This window comes from Astatotilapia calliptera, chromosome 17 (genome assembly GCF_900246225.1).
Source record: "Astatotilapia calliptera chromosome 17, fAstCal1.2, whole genome shotgun sequence".
Classification (NCBI taxonomy): Eukaryota; Metazoa; Chordata; class Actinopteri; order Cichliformes; family Cichlidae; genus Astatotilapia; species Astatotilapia calliptera.
In genome coordinates, this window is record NC_039318.1 from 36,745,800 (window position 1) to 36,762,096 (window position 16,297).

Consider the following 16,297-nt stretch of genomic DNA (forward strand, 5'->3'; position numbering starts at 1 on the left):
CTAAATGTATTATATTGGGTGTTTGTGGGCATTCTCCACACACAACAAAAGACACTTTATTGACCGCGGTTAAAAGAGAGAAAGATGGTAAGCACACTGATGTAAACTAAACCCTAACACCTCTACTAGGAACAAGCATAACCACAGGTCAACTTTCCCATCTCTGTTTTTCCAAGAAAACTCAGCAAACTCTTCATAGCCACAGCTCTTGGCTCTCTTCCTCCATCACTTTCACTTTCCTGACTTTGTTGATCTATGACCACAAATAAGCACAAGAGTTACAAATTGCAGTAGTTTTCATGCTGAAACTCTAAATTTAAAAGTGTTTTTAACAAGCTGCTTTTAGTGATGATGACAGGCTTGATCTCGTAGCCTTCATCCTGAACCCAGAGTTCTCTCAGTGGTTACAAAGTTTTACTAAAAAGCTACAATCCAGCAGTCAGTTATACGTTTATTCAGTTATTCGTTCAGTCCCTTGCTCTTTTCACTCACATGTATTAGAGCGTTGCTCTTTAAGTCTTATTTGTGTTAGTAGTAGCCAATATTTACATCAAACCACTGGTTTTAGTAGTTCACTCTCAGTCACTTCACCTCTGTGCAGCCAATTTAAAATACTTGTTTGAATATTCAAATACATTCAGTACCAGTCATGCTCACATGTCCAATGGTTTCACTGGGACTGTGTGTCATGACCTCCTTTGATAAAGAAGAACAGAGTGTGACTGAGTGCTGGAGAGGAGAGACATCAGAGTGCAGAATAAGAAGTAAGTGAAGAGTTTGTTGTGTCATCTCTTTTTTTTCTTTAGTGCTTGATGTTAATGATGCTGCCAGTTCAGTTATTTCATTTATCAGAGATTCTGATATTTCACTTGTTCAGTTTTCTTTATTATGGATGGAGGGTGAATATACAATAGAAACTTAACCCTTTCATGCATGAATAGTGACAGTGTCAATCTGGATTTCTTTTCTTAAGTATTTTTATTCATCTTTAGACATGAAAAAAAAGATTTTTGATCTTCGCTTTTTTAAAACATGTACTTTTCAGAAGAGTTTAACATCTCCACTTAGGTGGACAACTGGTTGACCAGTGTGCGGCAGGGTACGGGGTTACACATCAGTGTCCAATGTAGTTTATGTTGAAGTATACCATCAATAGCTGACCACTGTAGTGACACTGTGCCTGAAAGGGTTAAATAGAAATATAAAAACGTCATAAATTAGCCTTGCAATCAATCGGACTATGTTAAAGTAGCTATATACTGTATAACATGTCCCGATTCACAAGTGATGTACCCTAAAAAAAAAAAACTCAAAACTTGTAACGTGTAACTATTTATTTGCAAGAGTATTCATGGAAAACTCAAAACCTCCACATTTCATGTTTTCATGTGCTCTCTTTTTATATCATTTGCAAGTTGTTTGCATGTTTCCCTCCATCCTATACGTTACTCCATTTCCTGGAAACAGATTCAATTCTGTAATCTTGATAAAGTAATATTGTAATATTGTAATATTGATTATTTTTGGCACTAGACAAATGAAAAATGTATCTAAAATAAGGGTTAATGGAATTGAAATTGAAAGAGTGTACGAAAATAAATTTCTTGGAGTGATAATTGATGATAAGCTGAGTTGGAAGTCTCATATAAACCATGTGAAAACAAAAATGTCAAAAACCATTGCTATTCTCTATAAAACAAAGCATGTCCTGAACAAAAAATCATTATACACACTTTATTGTACTCTGTTGCTTCCATATATGACTTACTGTCTGGAGATATGGGGTAATGCATATAAAACGAACACTCTTCCTATTTTCAAGTTACAAAAAAGAGCTATAAGAATTATAAATCAATCAAACTATATAGAACCAACTAACATTTGTTTATTAATCTGAATACCCTGAAATTTTATGATTTAGTTGAATATAAAATGGCACAGATAATGTATAAAGCACAAAATAACTTGCTTTGCCCCAGTACTCAGAAGCTGTTCAAAGTCAGAGAGAGTCAATATGACTTAAGAGGAACAGATTTCTTTAAAAAAAAAAAAAAAACAAGATGAGGACAAATATAAAGCAGAGATGTGTTTCTGTTAGAGGAGTTAACCTGTGGAATAGTTATGACAGTGATTTAAAAAGGTGTAGTTCATTTTCCTTGTTTAAAAATATGTTTAAAAATAGAGTATTAGAAAAATATATAAATCAAGAATGAAAAGAGCAAAAAAAAAAAAAAAAACCTCTTGATTCTTTTGCTTTGATGTAGTTACTTATCTAAGGTGGAAAGTTTTTTTTGTTTGTTTTTGTTTTATTATTTGCTTCGAGCCCTGTGTACAGGAGCTGCATGCAAAAAGATATTTTGTGAAAAGGGTTGGCGTAATAAGCAAATGCTTCAGCCAGTACCTTTTGATTAGCCTTGTCTCGTGCTTTCTTGCTTTGTGGTAGATCTATGTTCTGTTTTCACTGAGATATTTGAATGCTAATCAATAAAAATCAAAATTAATTTTTTTTTTTTTTTTAAAAACAGTATACTTATAATCGTGACCAAACATTTAACAGTACAATGTTAAAAACATCAACAAAGTCAAATGCAAGGAATCCATGTACGTAGATCTGCACTGATACCCAAGCCTGCAATGGAGCATGAAGGAGAGACGCGTAACTAAAGCCAAATGGGACCAGACGTCACCTGGCTTAATGGGGTCCGTGTCCTGGTTCACAAACATGTCAGATTTTGGGATATTCTAGAGATATTCTTATTAATAAATACATTAAATATAAAATAGAATTCAAACATTTTTTAAAAACATCAATGTCGTGTTTTCAATAAAACATCCGTAGTAGTTAGCAAGCTTCTTTATTTTAACGTGGCTCACATCCATGTACGTAAACATAACCTGCCGCTGCTTCTACGACACAGTATATATATCACAATTTGGTTAGACAGCCCCCTAGTGGTGAAGCTGAACTACCCACATAACTCCTATCAACACATCCCCTTTTCTTTAGATGTTATCTGCTGAACAACACTATGGAAACATACCTAACATTGCATAGCTTGAATAACATCACAAACACTTGTGACAGTGTAAACTACGGAACACACAATAACGCAGAAAGTTCCTTTTTGATATATGCATATATATCTAGCTATATATGTATACACCAACATATACATATATATATATGCTTAAAGGTTTAGTCTATCAGGTGGCTTGATAGAGCGTGCTGATCTTCTGACAATGGGTGACTGGTCTCTTTGCTCCACACTGTCCTTCACGGGTGTTGTTGGTTCAGGTGGTGTGTTGTTGTCATCACACTGTCCTTCCGATGGTCCCATTGTCTTTTGAGTGTACAGTAAACTCCTCCGATTTCTCCTTAATATCAGTCCATCTTCAGTTTTCACATTGTACGATCTTGGGTTTACCTCCTCCAGTACAGTTGCTCTCTTTTCCCAGATGTTTGCATCTTCCACTCTGACTGCTTCATTGGGTGCGAGTGGTTTTAGACTTTTTGAGGACTTGTCAAAGTTGACCTTTTGTCTCTTCTGCAACTGTTTCATTTTGTCTCTCACTTGTTTATGTTTCCTGGTTGTTGTGTAAGGAAGAGTGGTCCGTAGTTTTCTTCCCATTAATATTTCTGCTGGTGACTTGCCATGCTCCAGTGGTGATGCTCTGTAGCTCAGTAGTGCCAAATAAGGATCTGCCTTACCATCTTGTGCTTTCTTTAGTAACTGTTTCACAATGTGCACACCTTTCTCTGCTTTCCCATTGGACTGTGGATGCAGGGGGCTTGAGGTCACATGTTTAAAGTCATATTCCTGAGCAAATAGTTGGAATTCTCTACAACTATAGCAAGGTCCATTGTCACTATGAACAATCTGTGGTATCCCATGTCTAGCAAATATTGATTTCATGTGCGTTATGACACAAGTAGCTGACATGTTGGACAATAATGCCATCTCTGGATAGTTTGACAAGTAATCAATAACCAGCAGGTAGTTTTTTCCTCCTAGGTGGAAAATGTCTGTTCCGACTTTCTGCCATGGTTCCTCCGGTATGTCTGTTATGGTCAGAGGCTCTTTTGGTTGTTTTGCCTGGTGTTTGATACACGTATCACAAGTGGAAACCATTTGCTCAATGTCTGCATTTATACCTGGCCGATAGACTGCTGTTCTGGCTCTCCGTTTGCATTTCTCTATGCCTAGATGTCCCTCATGCAGTCTTTTCAGGATGTCTCCTCTCAGTGAGTGTGGAATTACTACTCTGTTTTGTCTTAGCAGAAGTCCATTCACAACACTTAGTTCTGCTCTTATGTTGTAGTATGTTTTGCATTCACCTCTTGGCCATTTCCCATTCAACAGTGTTATAACTCTTTGCAGACTAGAGTCCTTTTGTGTTTCAGCCTTGATCTGATGTGATTTTCTGTCTGACACAGGAAGCGACTCTGCTACCAGGTTTACATGTATATTTACATCCATCTCTGTGGAGCTTTGCTCTTTGTTTGGGGTTGTGGCCCTAGAGAGTGCATCTGCTAACACAATGTGTTTACCTGGTGTGTAGATCAAGTTGAAATCATAGCGCTGTAGTTTCATCATCAATCTTTGAATGCGTGGAGACATTTCACTTAAGTTTTTCTTGATTATGGCTATCAATGGCTTGTGGTCAGTCTCTGCCACAAATGTTGGCAAACCATAGACATAGGTGTGGAACTTTTCAAATCCAAAAACAAGCCCCAATGTCTCTTTTTCTATTTGGGCGTAGCGAGATTCTGTTTCTGTCATTGCTCTTGAGGCATATGCCACTGGCCTCCAGTGGTCTCCATAAGCCTGCAACAACACTGCGCCGATCCCGGCCTTCGATGCATCTGTTGACACTTTTGTTTTTCTTTTTGGATCAAAATACGCCAAAACTGGCTCTGTTGTAAGTGTCTTTTTCAGTTGTTGCCACTCGTTTTCCAGTTCTTCATTCCATCTGAACTCGCAGCTATTGTGTAGAAGCTGTCTCAGGTGCACTGTTTTGGCCGCCAGGCTTGGGATGAATTTTCCAATAAAGTTAACCATTCCCAGGATTCTCAACACACCTTTTTTATCTTCAGGACGTGGCATTTCCAGTATAGCTCGTAGCTTTTCCTTGTCCGGCTCGATGCCTTCGGCTGTCAGCTTGTCACCGAGAAAGGTAATGTCACCCACGCCAAACTGACATTTTACTCTGGTACAGTTTAAGTCCATAACGTTTCACCCTTTCCAAAACCTTTACTAGTCTCTCATTGTGCTGCTGTAGTGTGGATCCCCACAAAATGATGTCGTCCATATAAACTCTGACTCCCTCGATTCCTTCGATCATATGCTCCATGGTCCTGTGGAATATCTCAGGAGCTGAAGAAATTCCAAAAGGCATTCTCAAGAAGCAGTAACGCCCAAATGGCGTGTTGAACGTGCAGTATTTTGTACTGTCCTCATGAAGTTTGAGTTGCCAAAATCCTTGGGATGCATCTAGTTTGCTAAAAAATTTTGCACCAGCCATTTCACTTGTTATTTCTTCTCTTGTAGGTATCTGGTAATGCTCTCTTTGTATGTTAGCATTTAAGTCTTTCGGATCCATGCAGACTCTAAGAGCGCCGGTTGGTTTTTTAATGCACACCATGGAGTTAACCCATTCAGTAGGTTCTTCAACTTTTCTTATGACTTCCAGTGCCTCCATCCGCTCTAGTTCCTCTTTAAGCTTGTCTTTAAGAGCAGCTGGAACACGTCGAGGTGCATGAACCACAGGCTGAGCTCCTTCTTTCAGCTTTATCTTGTAGGTGAAGGGTAAGACTCCAAACCCCTTGAATATGTCTGGGTACAGATCCACGATTTCTTTCACACTTTTGGGCTCAGAGCTGTTTATACTGTATACCCGTCTGACTAGGCCGAGTCTCTCACATGCTTTATCTCCCAACAGAGATTCATGTCCCTCTGGCACAATGATAAACATCAGACTGTGATATTTTCCTTTTACCTTTACCCGGAGCCTGCATTTACCTTTGGTTTTGATTGGTTCTCCATTATATGCTTGGAGTAAACTGTTATTTTGGAATATGTGTGGTTTCGTTTTCATCGCTTTCACATCCAGCTCATTCACCAGATTAGCCTTGGCTCCTGTGTCCAGTTTGAAAGTTACCAGGGCTCCGTTCACTGGTAACATCTCTGTCCATTTGTCCTGCTTCACTGTACTGACTGCAGGTTGGTCCATGGGTGTATCTTGCTGCATTACCATTCCCACAAAAAACGTGTCACTGAGAGCAGTTTCTTCTACTGTGTGTACTCTTTCTTTTTGTTTATTCTTTGAAAAACATTGCTTGGCAAAATGGTTTTGTCCATTGCATTTTTTGCATATTTTACCATAAGCTGGGCATTGTTTCCTTCCATGTTTTGTGCCACATCTTTTGCACAAGAAAGTGTCTTTTGATTCTTTCTGTTCTTTTTTGTACGTGCGCCCTGCCTGCCGTGTATTAACTGCAGCTACAGCTGTGCTTTCCGTGTCTGTTTCCCTCGGCGACCTGCTGAAGGTTTTTGCATGTTGTATGGCGAGCTCGCTGGCATGACATACTTTCACAGCACTTGCTAAAGTCAGATCCGCCTCTCTCTTATCTTTATATCTTTTATTCCAAATACGATCTGATCTCTTATCATAGATTCTTGCAGCTGTCCAAAATTGCATGTTCTTGCCTTTAACTTGAGGTCAGTCAGAAACGTATCAAAACTCTCTGAAGGTTGTTGTATACGTGACCGAAAGACGTACCTCTCAAATGTTTCATTCTTTTTGGGCGAACAGTGTTCATCAAACTTTCTCACTACTTCGCCAAACTTTTCTTTGTCTTCTGCAGTTGCGAACACAAACGTGTTATATACTTCCACCGCTTGTGGACCTGCTACGGTAAGAAGCAGTGCAATCTTCCGTGTATCAGGCTTACTATCTAGGCCGACAGCTTGCAGGTATAGCATAAACCGCTGTTTAAAAGTTCGCCACTCACAGTCCACATTTCCGTTCCAGTTGACGGCATCTGGTGGCTTAACACTGTCCATGATGACCTGCTTTACTGGTTCACTCCTGGTACCATGTCGTGTTTTCAATAAAACATCCGTAGTAGTTAGCAAGCTTCTTTATTTTAACGTGGCTCACATCCATGTACGTAAACATAACCTGCCGCTGCTTCTACGACACAGTATATATCACAATTTGGTTAGACAGCCCCCTAGTGGTGAAGCTGAACTACCCACATAACTTCTATCAACACAATCAATACAAGATAAACATGAGTAAAAGAATTTTAAATGAATGATAAATATCTCAAACTGGGTCAAACACCAAGCAGAAGACGTGGATCTTTAGACTGGGTTTAAGAATTGGCAGTGAAGAGACCTCTCTAATGTGAAATGGGAACAAATTTCAAAACTTGGGACCCGCTACGGCAAAAGTCCGTCTGAGCCTCCGCTGTGTCCTCGACACATCCAGGAGCAGTCGGTTAGTTGATGTGAGCGGAAAAGCAAGTGCAGCTCAGAGAGGGAAGGTCGGGGAAGACCATTTAAGCACTTTACTGTTTCTTTGGCTTTCTGTCTCAGCTGAAAGAAGACAAAGATGTATAAAGCTGACTTTAATTGCAATTGTTGTATTTGGGTTTTCTCTACTTCATTCTGCTTTTACAGAGTAATTATTTAGTGTCTGTGGCTGAACTTCAACACACAATGGCAGAAAAACCCTTGATAGACTGGGACAGTGGTCTCTTGGATTGCTTTGAGGATGCGAGTACTTGTAAGATGAACTCTAAGATCTTTTTCTTGTCATTTCTGGGGTCTTAGGCACTTCAGACATGTTAACACTTTGGTGATGTATTTCTGTTTTTCAGGCTGCTATGGTTTCTGGTGTGGCCCCTGCCTCACCTGCACCGTTGCTGGAAGGTTTGGAGAGAACAACTGTCTCCCTTTGTGTGATATATGCTGTTGTGTTGTGTCGGCAGTCTTTGGCCTTCCAATTTTTCCACCTCCTGCAGTCTTGTCTTTAAGGGCTGCCATGCGAAACAGATATGGCATCAAGGTATGAAGCAGTGACAGTGAGACAATGTCATGAAGCAGAAAAGGAGAAATAAATAAATAATGGTTTTACCGTCTCTCTGCAGGGCTCTCTCTGTAAGGATATTGCAATTTCCTGTTGCTGCGCCACGTGCTCCTGGTGTCAGATGCATCGTGAGTTAAAGCATCGTAAGCAAGCCCCCACTGTCATCAACATACAGAATAACAACATTGTGAACATGCAGCCTGTTCCAGTCATGCAGACACCCATGATGATGCCTGTACAATCAGTGCCAGCTGCTTATATGGCTCAACCAGCAGTCACTGTGATCTCACAGTGACGCAATCAGAGTTTGTGTTGATGTTTCTATCAGTGAAATGAGGCAATGAAGTCATTTTGAATTGAGAGTATCGTTAAATATTTCTATCAGCTTCCTAATAATCATAAAAATTACATTTAGTTTAAATGCATGAGTCGCCTTTTTAGATTAGTCACTGCAAAGCTTCAGTAATAATACAGAGGATTGAATTTTAGTCTTAATTTTTCTGCTAATGAGAAAAACATAGTTGCATGTAGAGAGCTAAACGTGGTGTTAGATCTGCTCTGAAGTTAAAACTGATGTAAAGTGTTTTTTCATCAATAAAAATATGAAATCCAAGACATTTATGATCATTTTGCAATCCTACTTTAGATTCACCAAACTCTGCTTCAGATCAGTTTACAGTTTACTGAGATTGATGAAGACCTGATGTGCTCTTCACAGCTTTCATGACACAAAGATCAAACAGGAGTCCAGCAGTGGCTTTTTTCATTTTTTATTTCACTCCTCATTAATTTGTCTTTCTTAAAATGTGTCATTGTGTGTGCTGTGTGGCAGGAGGAAGGACCCAAATGCAGGACTATCAGTAGGAAAAATTAAACTCAAAGCACGAAGCTCTAACTGGAAAACCGGTAACAGAGAACTAAGATGTTACCACAAGCACAGAGGCGAAAACACAACACGGTGAGGGTACGATACAACAACTAACAGAGAGAAACACTTAAATACTCAAGCAGGACAGCGAGAGAATGGGGAACAGGTGGTGACACAGCCGGGACAAATAATGAGATGACGAGGAAGCAAAATCAGACACACTGCACACAGGACATGGACTATCAAAATAAAACAGGAAGCACACTGAAAAAAGTCTAACATGCAGTCATTCATTCAATCTAATAAGTGCCATTCAAAACAGAATAAAATCATTGATTTGATTGTGAAACCCTTTCTTTTTGCATTTTAAAATACCTCTTTTGATTTGGATGAAACTAAATATCTGTACAAAGGACACAACGCAAAGTTTTTGATTTCTCTCAAAACATATATTTCTTTTCATGTTGAACAGATAATATCTTTAATTTGAGTCAAAGTGATTTGCACTTGAACACGCCCACCAGAAATAGACCGGGACCCATTTTTATTCTGCATGGCTGCTGGAAACATCATGTCACATCTTTGATTAATTTCATCTGAAAATAAACGTAAGTAAAGCCAAGTGTGTTACAAAAGCTTTTATAATTTGTATTGCCAAAATTGCAGAAAATAACCCCATTTAAGCTGGGTCGACAGCCACCCCTAATTTTTGCATGATTGTAGCTGCTAGCTACAAGCTAGCTAGCTATCCGGCGCGACGTTAGAACTGGTTACCAGAAACCGACCATCACAGTCAGGAATGCAAGTTAGGCAAAAAGCCGTTTTTTACCAGTATACTAACTAGCTAGCGTTACCACGATGCATCGGTGGTGGATACAGCTAGCTAGCATAAGTTCATAGTTCATAACATTCATAGTATAACTCCGTGCTCCGCTTCGTTTGAATTTTTCTGGTGAGCGCGCGGTTTCTAGACACAAGCTTGTGTTTGTGCACGCACGTTTGTCTCTGTCTCTCTTCATATAAATATCTGTGTGTTATGTGTGTGTACACCGAGCGCAAAAGATAATTATTAATGTGCATGATTTAGAGACAGAAATAACACGCCAGCATATAAGATCAGTGACATAAGACTAATTCCTTCAATTGACTTTCAGGCGCGGCTCGGAAAAATGTGCATTTTCTGAAGAAATTTTAATTTTAACAGCATTAAATTGACCCTATGCCAAACTTAGTTGCTAATGGCTGGTCTGTAGACTGTTTGGTAAACCTAAATCAAATTATAGTACTAGCTTTTTATAAGGATGTGTATGTCATGTTACGTATTTCTTGGTTTTTCTATGTAATGTGTTTTATAGAGAAGTAACATTATTCTTTTTTTTCTGTATGCTTTCAGAACCACAGATCGCTCCATCCATTCCATGGCTGAAGCATACATTTTCATTTAATCTGAACAGGTATCATTTTGCATTTACACTGCACATCCTTTTTAAACATTTCATAATAATCTAGACCCTCCATCATTATCCTCTCATTCACCTTGCTGATGTGTTGAGGACTTGATAAAAGAATACATGGTATGTCCATATCTGTTCTGTCTCTACATGAGATGCAGTCTCTTGATGTAAATTTGACAACTCTGCTATTAAATGCAGTGATTAATGTAGGACAGCAACGATTAATCAACTCATCAAGTTAATATCTTAGGGTTCTGTATTGTTTTCTTTTTTTTCTTGGGCTTTGTGGAACATTTATGAAAATTTTCCACCATTGATTTAATTTAATGATTATGCAATTCACAATCTGATTAGTCAAATAATTGTTCTAATAGTCTGTGACCAAACAACTATCAAAATAGTAGTTTATTATGGTCAAAGATTTATCAGGTGTGCCAGACTTCAGTTCTTCACTTGTACATTTTGTTCCATATTTTACCTCAAGATATCCCAGAAAGATGAAGCTGAGGAAGAGCTGCAGAGTAACCACCATGGCACTCTTCATCTTCAGGGACAACTCAAGCCTCCTACATCAGCGTCGAGACATCGGGATAATCATTGATGGTGTGGAAGTCCTGAATGAGTTGCCTTCTGTGGCAGCTGGAGTGGCAATGGTCTTTGGACTCTGTTATGCTCTTAAAATGGAATATCCACGAGGATTCAGGTTCACCTTTGAGGCTCTTCAAAAGATTATGATGGAGCTTGACTTTAACAAGATGACCTCTAAGATTCGCAAACTTAATTGTGAACTTAACACTGCACAGTAGTGTGTTTGCATGCATGTGTGGATGTGTATGTGCACATGCATGTGCATGTGTGCTTGGTTATTTTCTTGGTTGGCCTGCAGTGGTATTCTACATTCAAAAATTATAAGAACACCCATTTGAAAGGGAGATTTAAGTTGATTTCATTGATACATGTGTAGATTTTTTTTTACATTGTACAGGCACAGTGCACATATAAACATTTTTGAGTACTTGCAAATTGGTTTAAAAAGAGTTTTTATAATGGTTTTATGCCAGTTTTAGACAGGTTGCAGGTTTTATACTGGTTTTCAAAAGGTTGCAGGTTTTATAAAACAAACATTTCTCTAATCATTTCTGCCGTAGCACTAAATCTGTATATTACTAATCCTCTCTATTGATTATAGTTAAAATGGTTTGGAACAATAAATAATTTTGAAATAATTGGTTGGCCAACTGTCTTGTTTTTTATAGGAAATGCAGAGCGTTTTTGAACTGAAATAAAATGAAATGTAAAAAATATAGTTTGAATATATGTAAATCAATTACCTGGCTTCAACACAAACATATTAGTTCATGTTAATTTGGTTCGATGTGAATACATTAGGTTGGTTAAATTTCAATATATTAGCTTGGTTCAATAATTAAAATATGGTTCTATGTAAAAAAATCAATTTGGATCAATGCAAAATTTAAAGTTTCAGTCAAGTCTAGTAATATTGTTTATATCAACATAAAAGTATCAGGTCAAATCAAGTGACTCAATTTGGATTCTCTGAAGCCAAATATTTTGGATGTGACAATTGGACATTTTTTTAAATTTGAATAGGGTTATTCTTTTTACAGTGCACATGACAGGCACAGAAACAGAACATGGAGCACAGAGACAACAGTAACTAACAGTGACAGGAGGTGAACAACACACTGAGCTAAAGAAACCCAACAACATGAACAAGAACAATCAAAGAACATAATTACAAAGACTGAAACACAAATACTGGGTCTTTGTGACAAAATGTCTTTTATAAATAGCAACACAGAATCCAAGTGGAGTAAATTAAAAACTCACGTTTTATATGTACTTACAATGATGCTTGGTGTCAAAAACAAATCTGAAAAGATTCAGTGATTACACAGCACAGAGGAAGGACAGTAAAGAAGGTCTATAAGGAATACCGAAACAATGATACAAATACAAACAATGAGATTCTTAAACAGCTGATAACTCTCTGGGTTTACATTAAATCTGGGGTAAGGAAGGAGGTCATATAGGAATACAGCTCACCGCAGACAAACAGCCAACAAGGTGAAACATGATATCATTAAAATATCAGGAGTTCTTTGCTGTGACTTGCCTAACAAGTAAGATCAGGAAAAGAATTAAAAGTAGACTTCTTGGGTGATCTGACTATTTTTAGACTGGAGTCAGAAACAGATCTGCTTTCTCATAAAACAAGAAGAGAGAAGAATCAGAGAAGTTTACTGCTTTGTCATTTTTTCAAAGCAGTTTTGTCACACAGTGCCTCCCTGTGGTCACAATTGGCAATTACATAACACAAACTCTAAATGTGACTAGTGTCACTGCAAAGCGGAGTGCTGCTCCTGGATTCAGATGTATTAAAACTGGAGTTAAAGCATTACAAGAAAAACAGTCTTCAGTATCGAGAGTAAATCACAGTTTAAATCACTGTTTCAAGTCGAGTCCAACAGCTCTAAAAACTGAAAACTAACAACAAGGAACAATAACCTGTTGTCACGTCATCAAATTAGGAATTGAATATTTGCGTCACTTAAATGACAAAGAAACAATGACCAACAGCAGGTCTATGCTTAGTTAAGTTGTCTGACTTTTAAAGATTAAAGATTAAATAATGTGGGTGGTAGGGCTGTAACAATAGGGTTATACAGCTGGGTGCAAAATCTAAACTCCTTTAAATGAGTTAAATCTCAAAAACGTCTTCTGAACAGTAACCCTGGGTGTTACTCAGCTGAGTGCAGGAGGAAGACGAGGTATTCAGAGGAAACCCACACAACCACAGGGAGACCAACCAAACTCTACTATGAAGGGATCCAGCCAGGGCTTGAACCAAGATCCCTTGTTGCGTCTCCTCCAACCAACGGCCGCGGCAGGCAAAACATGAGGACACAGATGTTGCGCAACAATAAACACTTGAGATCCACTTCTGTACTATTTGCTCATTTAAATCCACGTTGTAATGTCCACTATACAAAACCAGCACATGGGATCAAACAGGATACAAATGCACAGACTGCACAAACATGAACACAACTCACAAACATTACACCAATTGCTATGTCAAACTACAACATCGGCCTATGGCATCAATTAGTGCACTAAACCAAGCTCAGGCTGCATACAAAAATGCATCAAAATGACTCAAGCTGTGGTCAACAGAAAGTTTCCCCTCATGCTCAGCCTACCTTTGTGTCATCAACATCATGTGTGGTGAACAGGTGAGTGCAACCACCTTTATCACCTAACACACCCATGAGTCACGCCCCACACCCGTGCACCAATACAGTGTTTGCATTTAAACCAACCCTCTTAATCCAAAAAAGGAACAACTCATATGGCTCCTAAATACCGGCCCCTAAATATTTCAGATCAATAATTACGTCATACTTACCATGTAGGAGACATTGATAGACATAATCAATGCTTTATCAAACATTTAAGGATAAAAGTTTATTCAAAAATAAACACATCCACATTCATTCAAGTAGCCATTTGATAAAGTCACATAATCCTCATGACTCTTCTGCTTCCTCTAAAAGAGACACTTTAATGATCGGCCCGTCCAAACAACTAGTCTTTGTTTTAATACGAAGCTGACATACAGTCCTTTACCATCAGAAATTGCTTCCACAACGCTTCCAGGCACCCAAGAGTTACGAGGCGCAGAATCATCGACAACGATAACCACATCCCCGAAATGACCATCCATCCATCTTCTTCCGCTTTATCCAGGGCCGGGTCGCGGGGGCAGCAGCCTAAGCAGAGAAGCCCAGACCTCCCTCTCCCCAGCCACCTCCTCTAGCTTTTCCGGGGGAACACCCAGGCCAGCCGAGAGAAATAATCTCTCGAGCGTGTCCTGGGTTTGCCCCGGGGCCTCCTCTCGGTGGGACATGCCCGGTACGCCTCGCTCCGGAGGCATCCTTGTCAGATACCCGAACCACCTCATCTGACTCCTTTCGATGTGGAGGAGCAGCGCCTCTACTCTGAGCCCCTCCCGGATGCCTGAACCTCTCACCCTGAGAAGTTCAGGAATGACGTTCCGTCCAATTCTCTGCCTTTTCTGACGCTCTTGAACCTGGGGCAGGGACTCTTTAACCCAGCGCTTCCAGAACAGGTCAGACATGTACTGTACTTGTCTCCATCGACGTCGTCCATATACATCCTCCTGAAACACTCCTGGTGGCATCAATGGCTTGGTCTTAAGCAGCAACAGATGGTTAGGAGTCAAATCAGCAGGATTACATGATGTATTAACATATCTCCACTGAGAAGGTTTGGACACTAAGTATCTCTGTCACCCGGTTTGCTACAAATACTTTAAACCTTGAAATTTCATTTCTAATATATTGCAAAAAGCAAAAAGTAACTGACTGTGCCATAACCCTCCTCGCTTGCATCTGCAAAGTGATGTAACTGAGCAGAAGCAACATCTCCAAAGTTAGGTTTAAAAAAAAAGGTCAACATTAAAATCTGCAAGAAGGCAAAGATCATTCAGCCAAACAGTCCATTCTTGTCCAACAGTAACTGGCAACACATCATCCCAGCCACAACGATTTCTGCACAGTTTCTGAATGATTAACTTAGCAGACAACACAACAGGTGCCAAAAACCCCAATGGGTCATTGATCGAGCTCACAAGAGACAATATCCCTCTCCTTGAGAGAGGTTTTTTTTTAAGTGTTCCTGCTGAGGTATGGCAGCAAGTACTGCTCGTCTGTTTCTAATCAATTTGGTGAGCTTAAAGCCTCCCTTAGCACAAAGAGCAATAAGTTCTTAATGGAGCAACGCTGCCTCCTCTTCAGACCCAATAGAGGTAAGGCAATCATCCACATAAACATTATGTAGAACATTGTTGACAACTTCTAGTCTGAACTGATCTCTGTTATCCTCTGCACATTTCCTCGAGGCAAAACTCGCACAACTTTGAGGTGAGGTGGCTCCTCAGGTGTACTTTCATTCTGTATTTCACCAGATCCTGACTATGATCTCCGTCTGGCCTCCACAGAAACCTTAACAGATCTGAGTCTTCTCTTTGTACTCTTACCTGATAAAACATGGATTCAATATCTGCCATTAGCACAACAGGCTCTTTACGGAACGCACTTATTACCCCAACTAGCAATCTAGTAAGAACTGGGCCTTACAGAAGCTGTCCATTCAGATACACTCCATGAAATGAAGCACCATAATCAAAGACAACCCGCAACTACTTCTTCTGTGGGTGATGCACCTCATGATGTGGAATGTACCACAACCCTCCATCACAGCGATCCAATTCTTCAGCAGGCACATTCTCTGCATACCCTTTGGAATAATACCAGTCATAACAGTGGTGTAACTGACATGAAATAAGCCATCCGTGATAAACTTCAGTTTAAGGCTCATAGCTCGCTGTTCTACAGCCTTCTTATTATTTGGCATTTTTACCTGATTGCACCTGAAAGGTAAACCAATGGTATAATGACCATCAACCAACTTAACAGTGTCGATCACTGACTTCATAAACTGCTGATCTCTAGACAAAGCAAACTGCTCATTCTGAATGCATTCTGGAAAATCAGCCTTCATTTGACGTTCCCACAGCTCATCCAAATGTGGCCATCGGGCAATATTGCATTGATGAACATTCATGCTTTTCTGTGTAAATAATTCAAGCAAGTCACAGTAGTGATCTAAATCCAAGCCCACTACTTCCATATCTGAAACAAGATAACTACTGACCATCTTCTCCTGACCCATTGTACGTAAAAGAATGCCAGTTTTCCTTCCTGAAAGTTTCAGCCAATTCATGAACCCTTCAGTACAAAATGAAGCTGAACTCCCAGGATCTAGAAAAGCGTAG

General features: G+C 39.4%; 1 protein-coding gene and 1 long non-coding RNA gene across 2 annotated transcripts; both read left to right on the forward strand.

The window, feature by feature from the left end:
• The first annotated feature begins 476 nt into the window (after positions 1-476).
• LOC113009379 (cornifelin-like) lies at positions 477-8,730 on the forward strand. Its single transcript, XM_026147641.1, has 4 exons — positions 477-764; positions 7,686-7,791; positions 7,886-8,073; positions 8,156-8,730. Exons 2-4 carry the CDS (start codon positions 7,725-7,727, stop codon positions 8,387-8,389), a joined length of 489 nt encoding a protein of 162 aa, XP_026003426.1. The 5' UTR covers positions 477-764; positions 7,686-7,724; the 3' UTR covers positions 8,390-8,730.
• Positions 8,731-8,809: 79 nt separating this feature from the next.
• Positions 8,810-11,642, forward strand: LOC113009380 (uncharacterized). The gene is made up of 3 exons (XR_003270170.1): positions 8,810-9,570; positions 10,356-10,416; positions 10,901-11,642. It is a non-coding gene; the product is annotated as an uncharacterized LOC113009380 (long non-coding RNA).
• Positions 11,643-16,297: the final 4,655 nt, after the last annotated feature.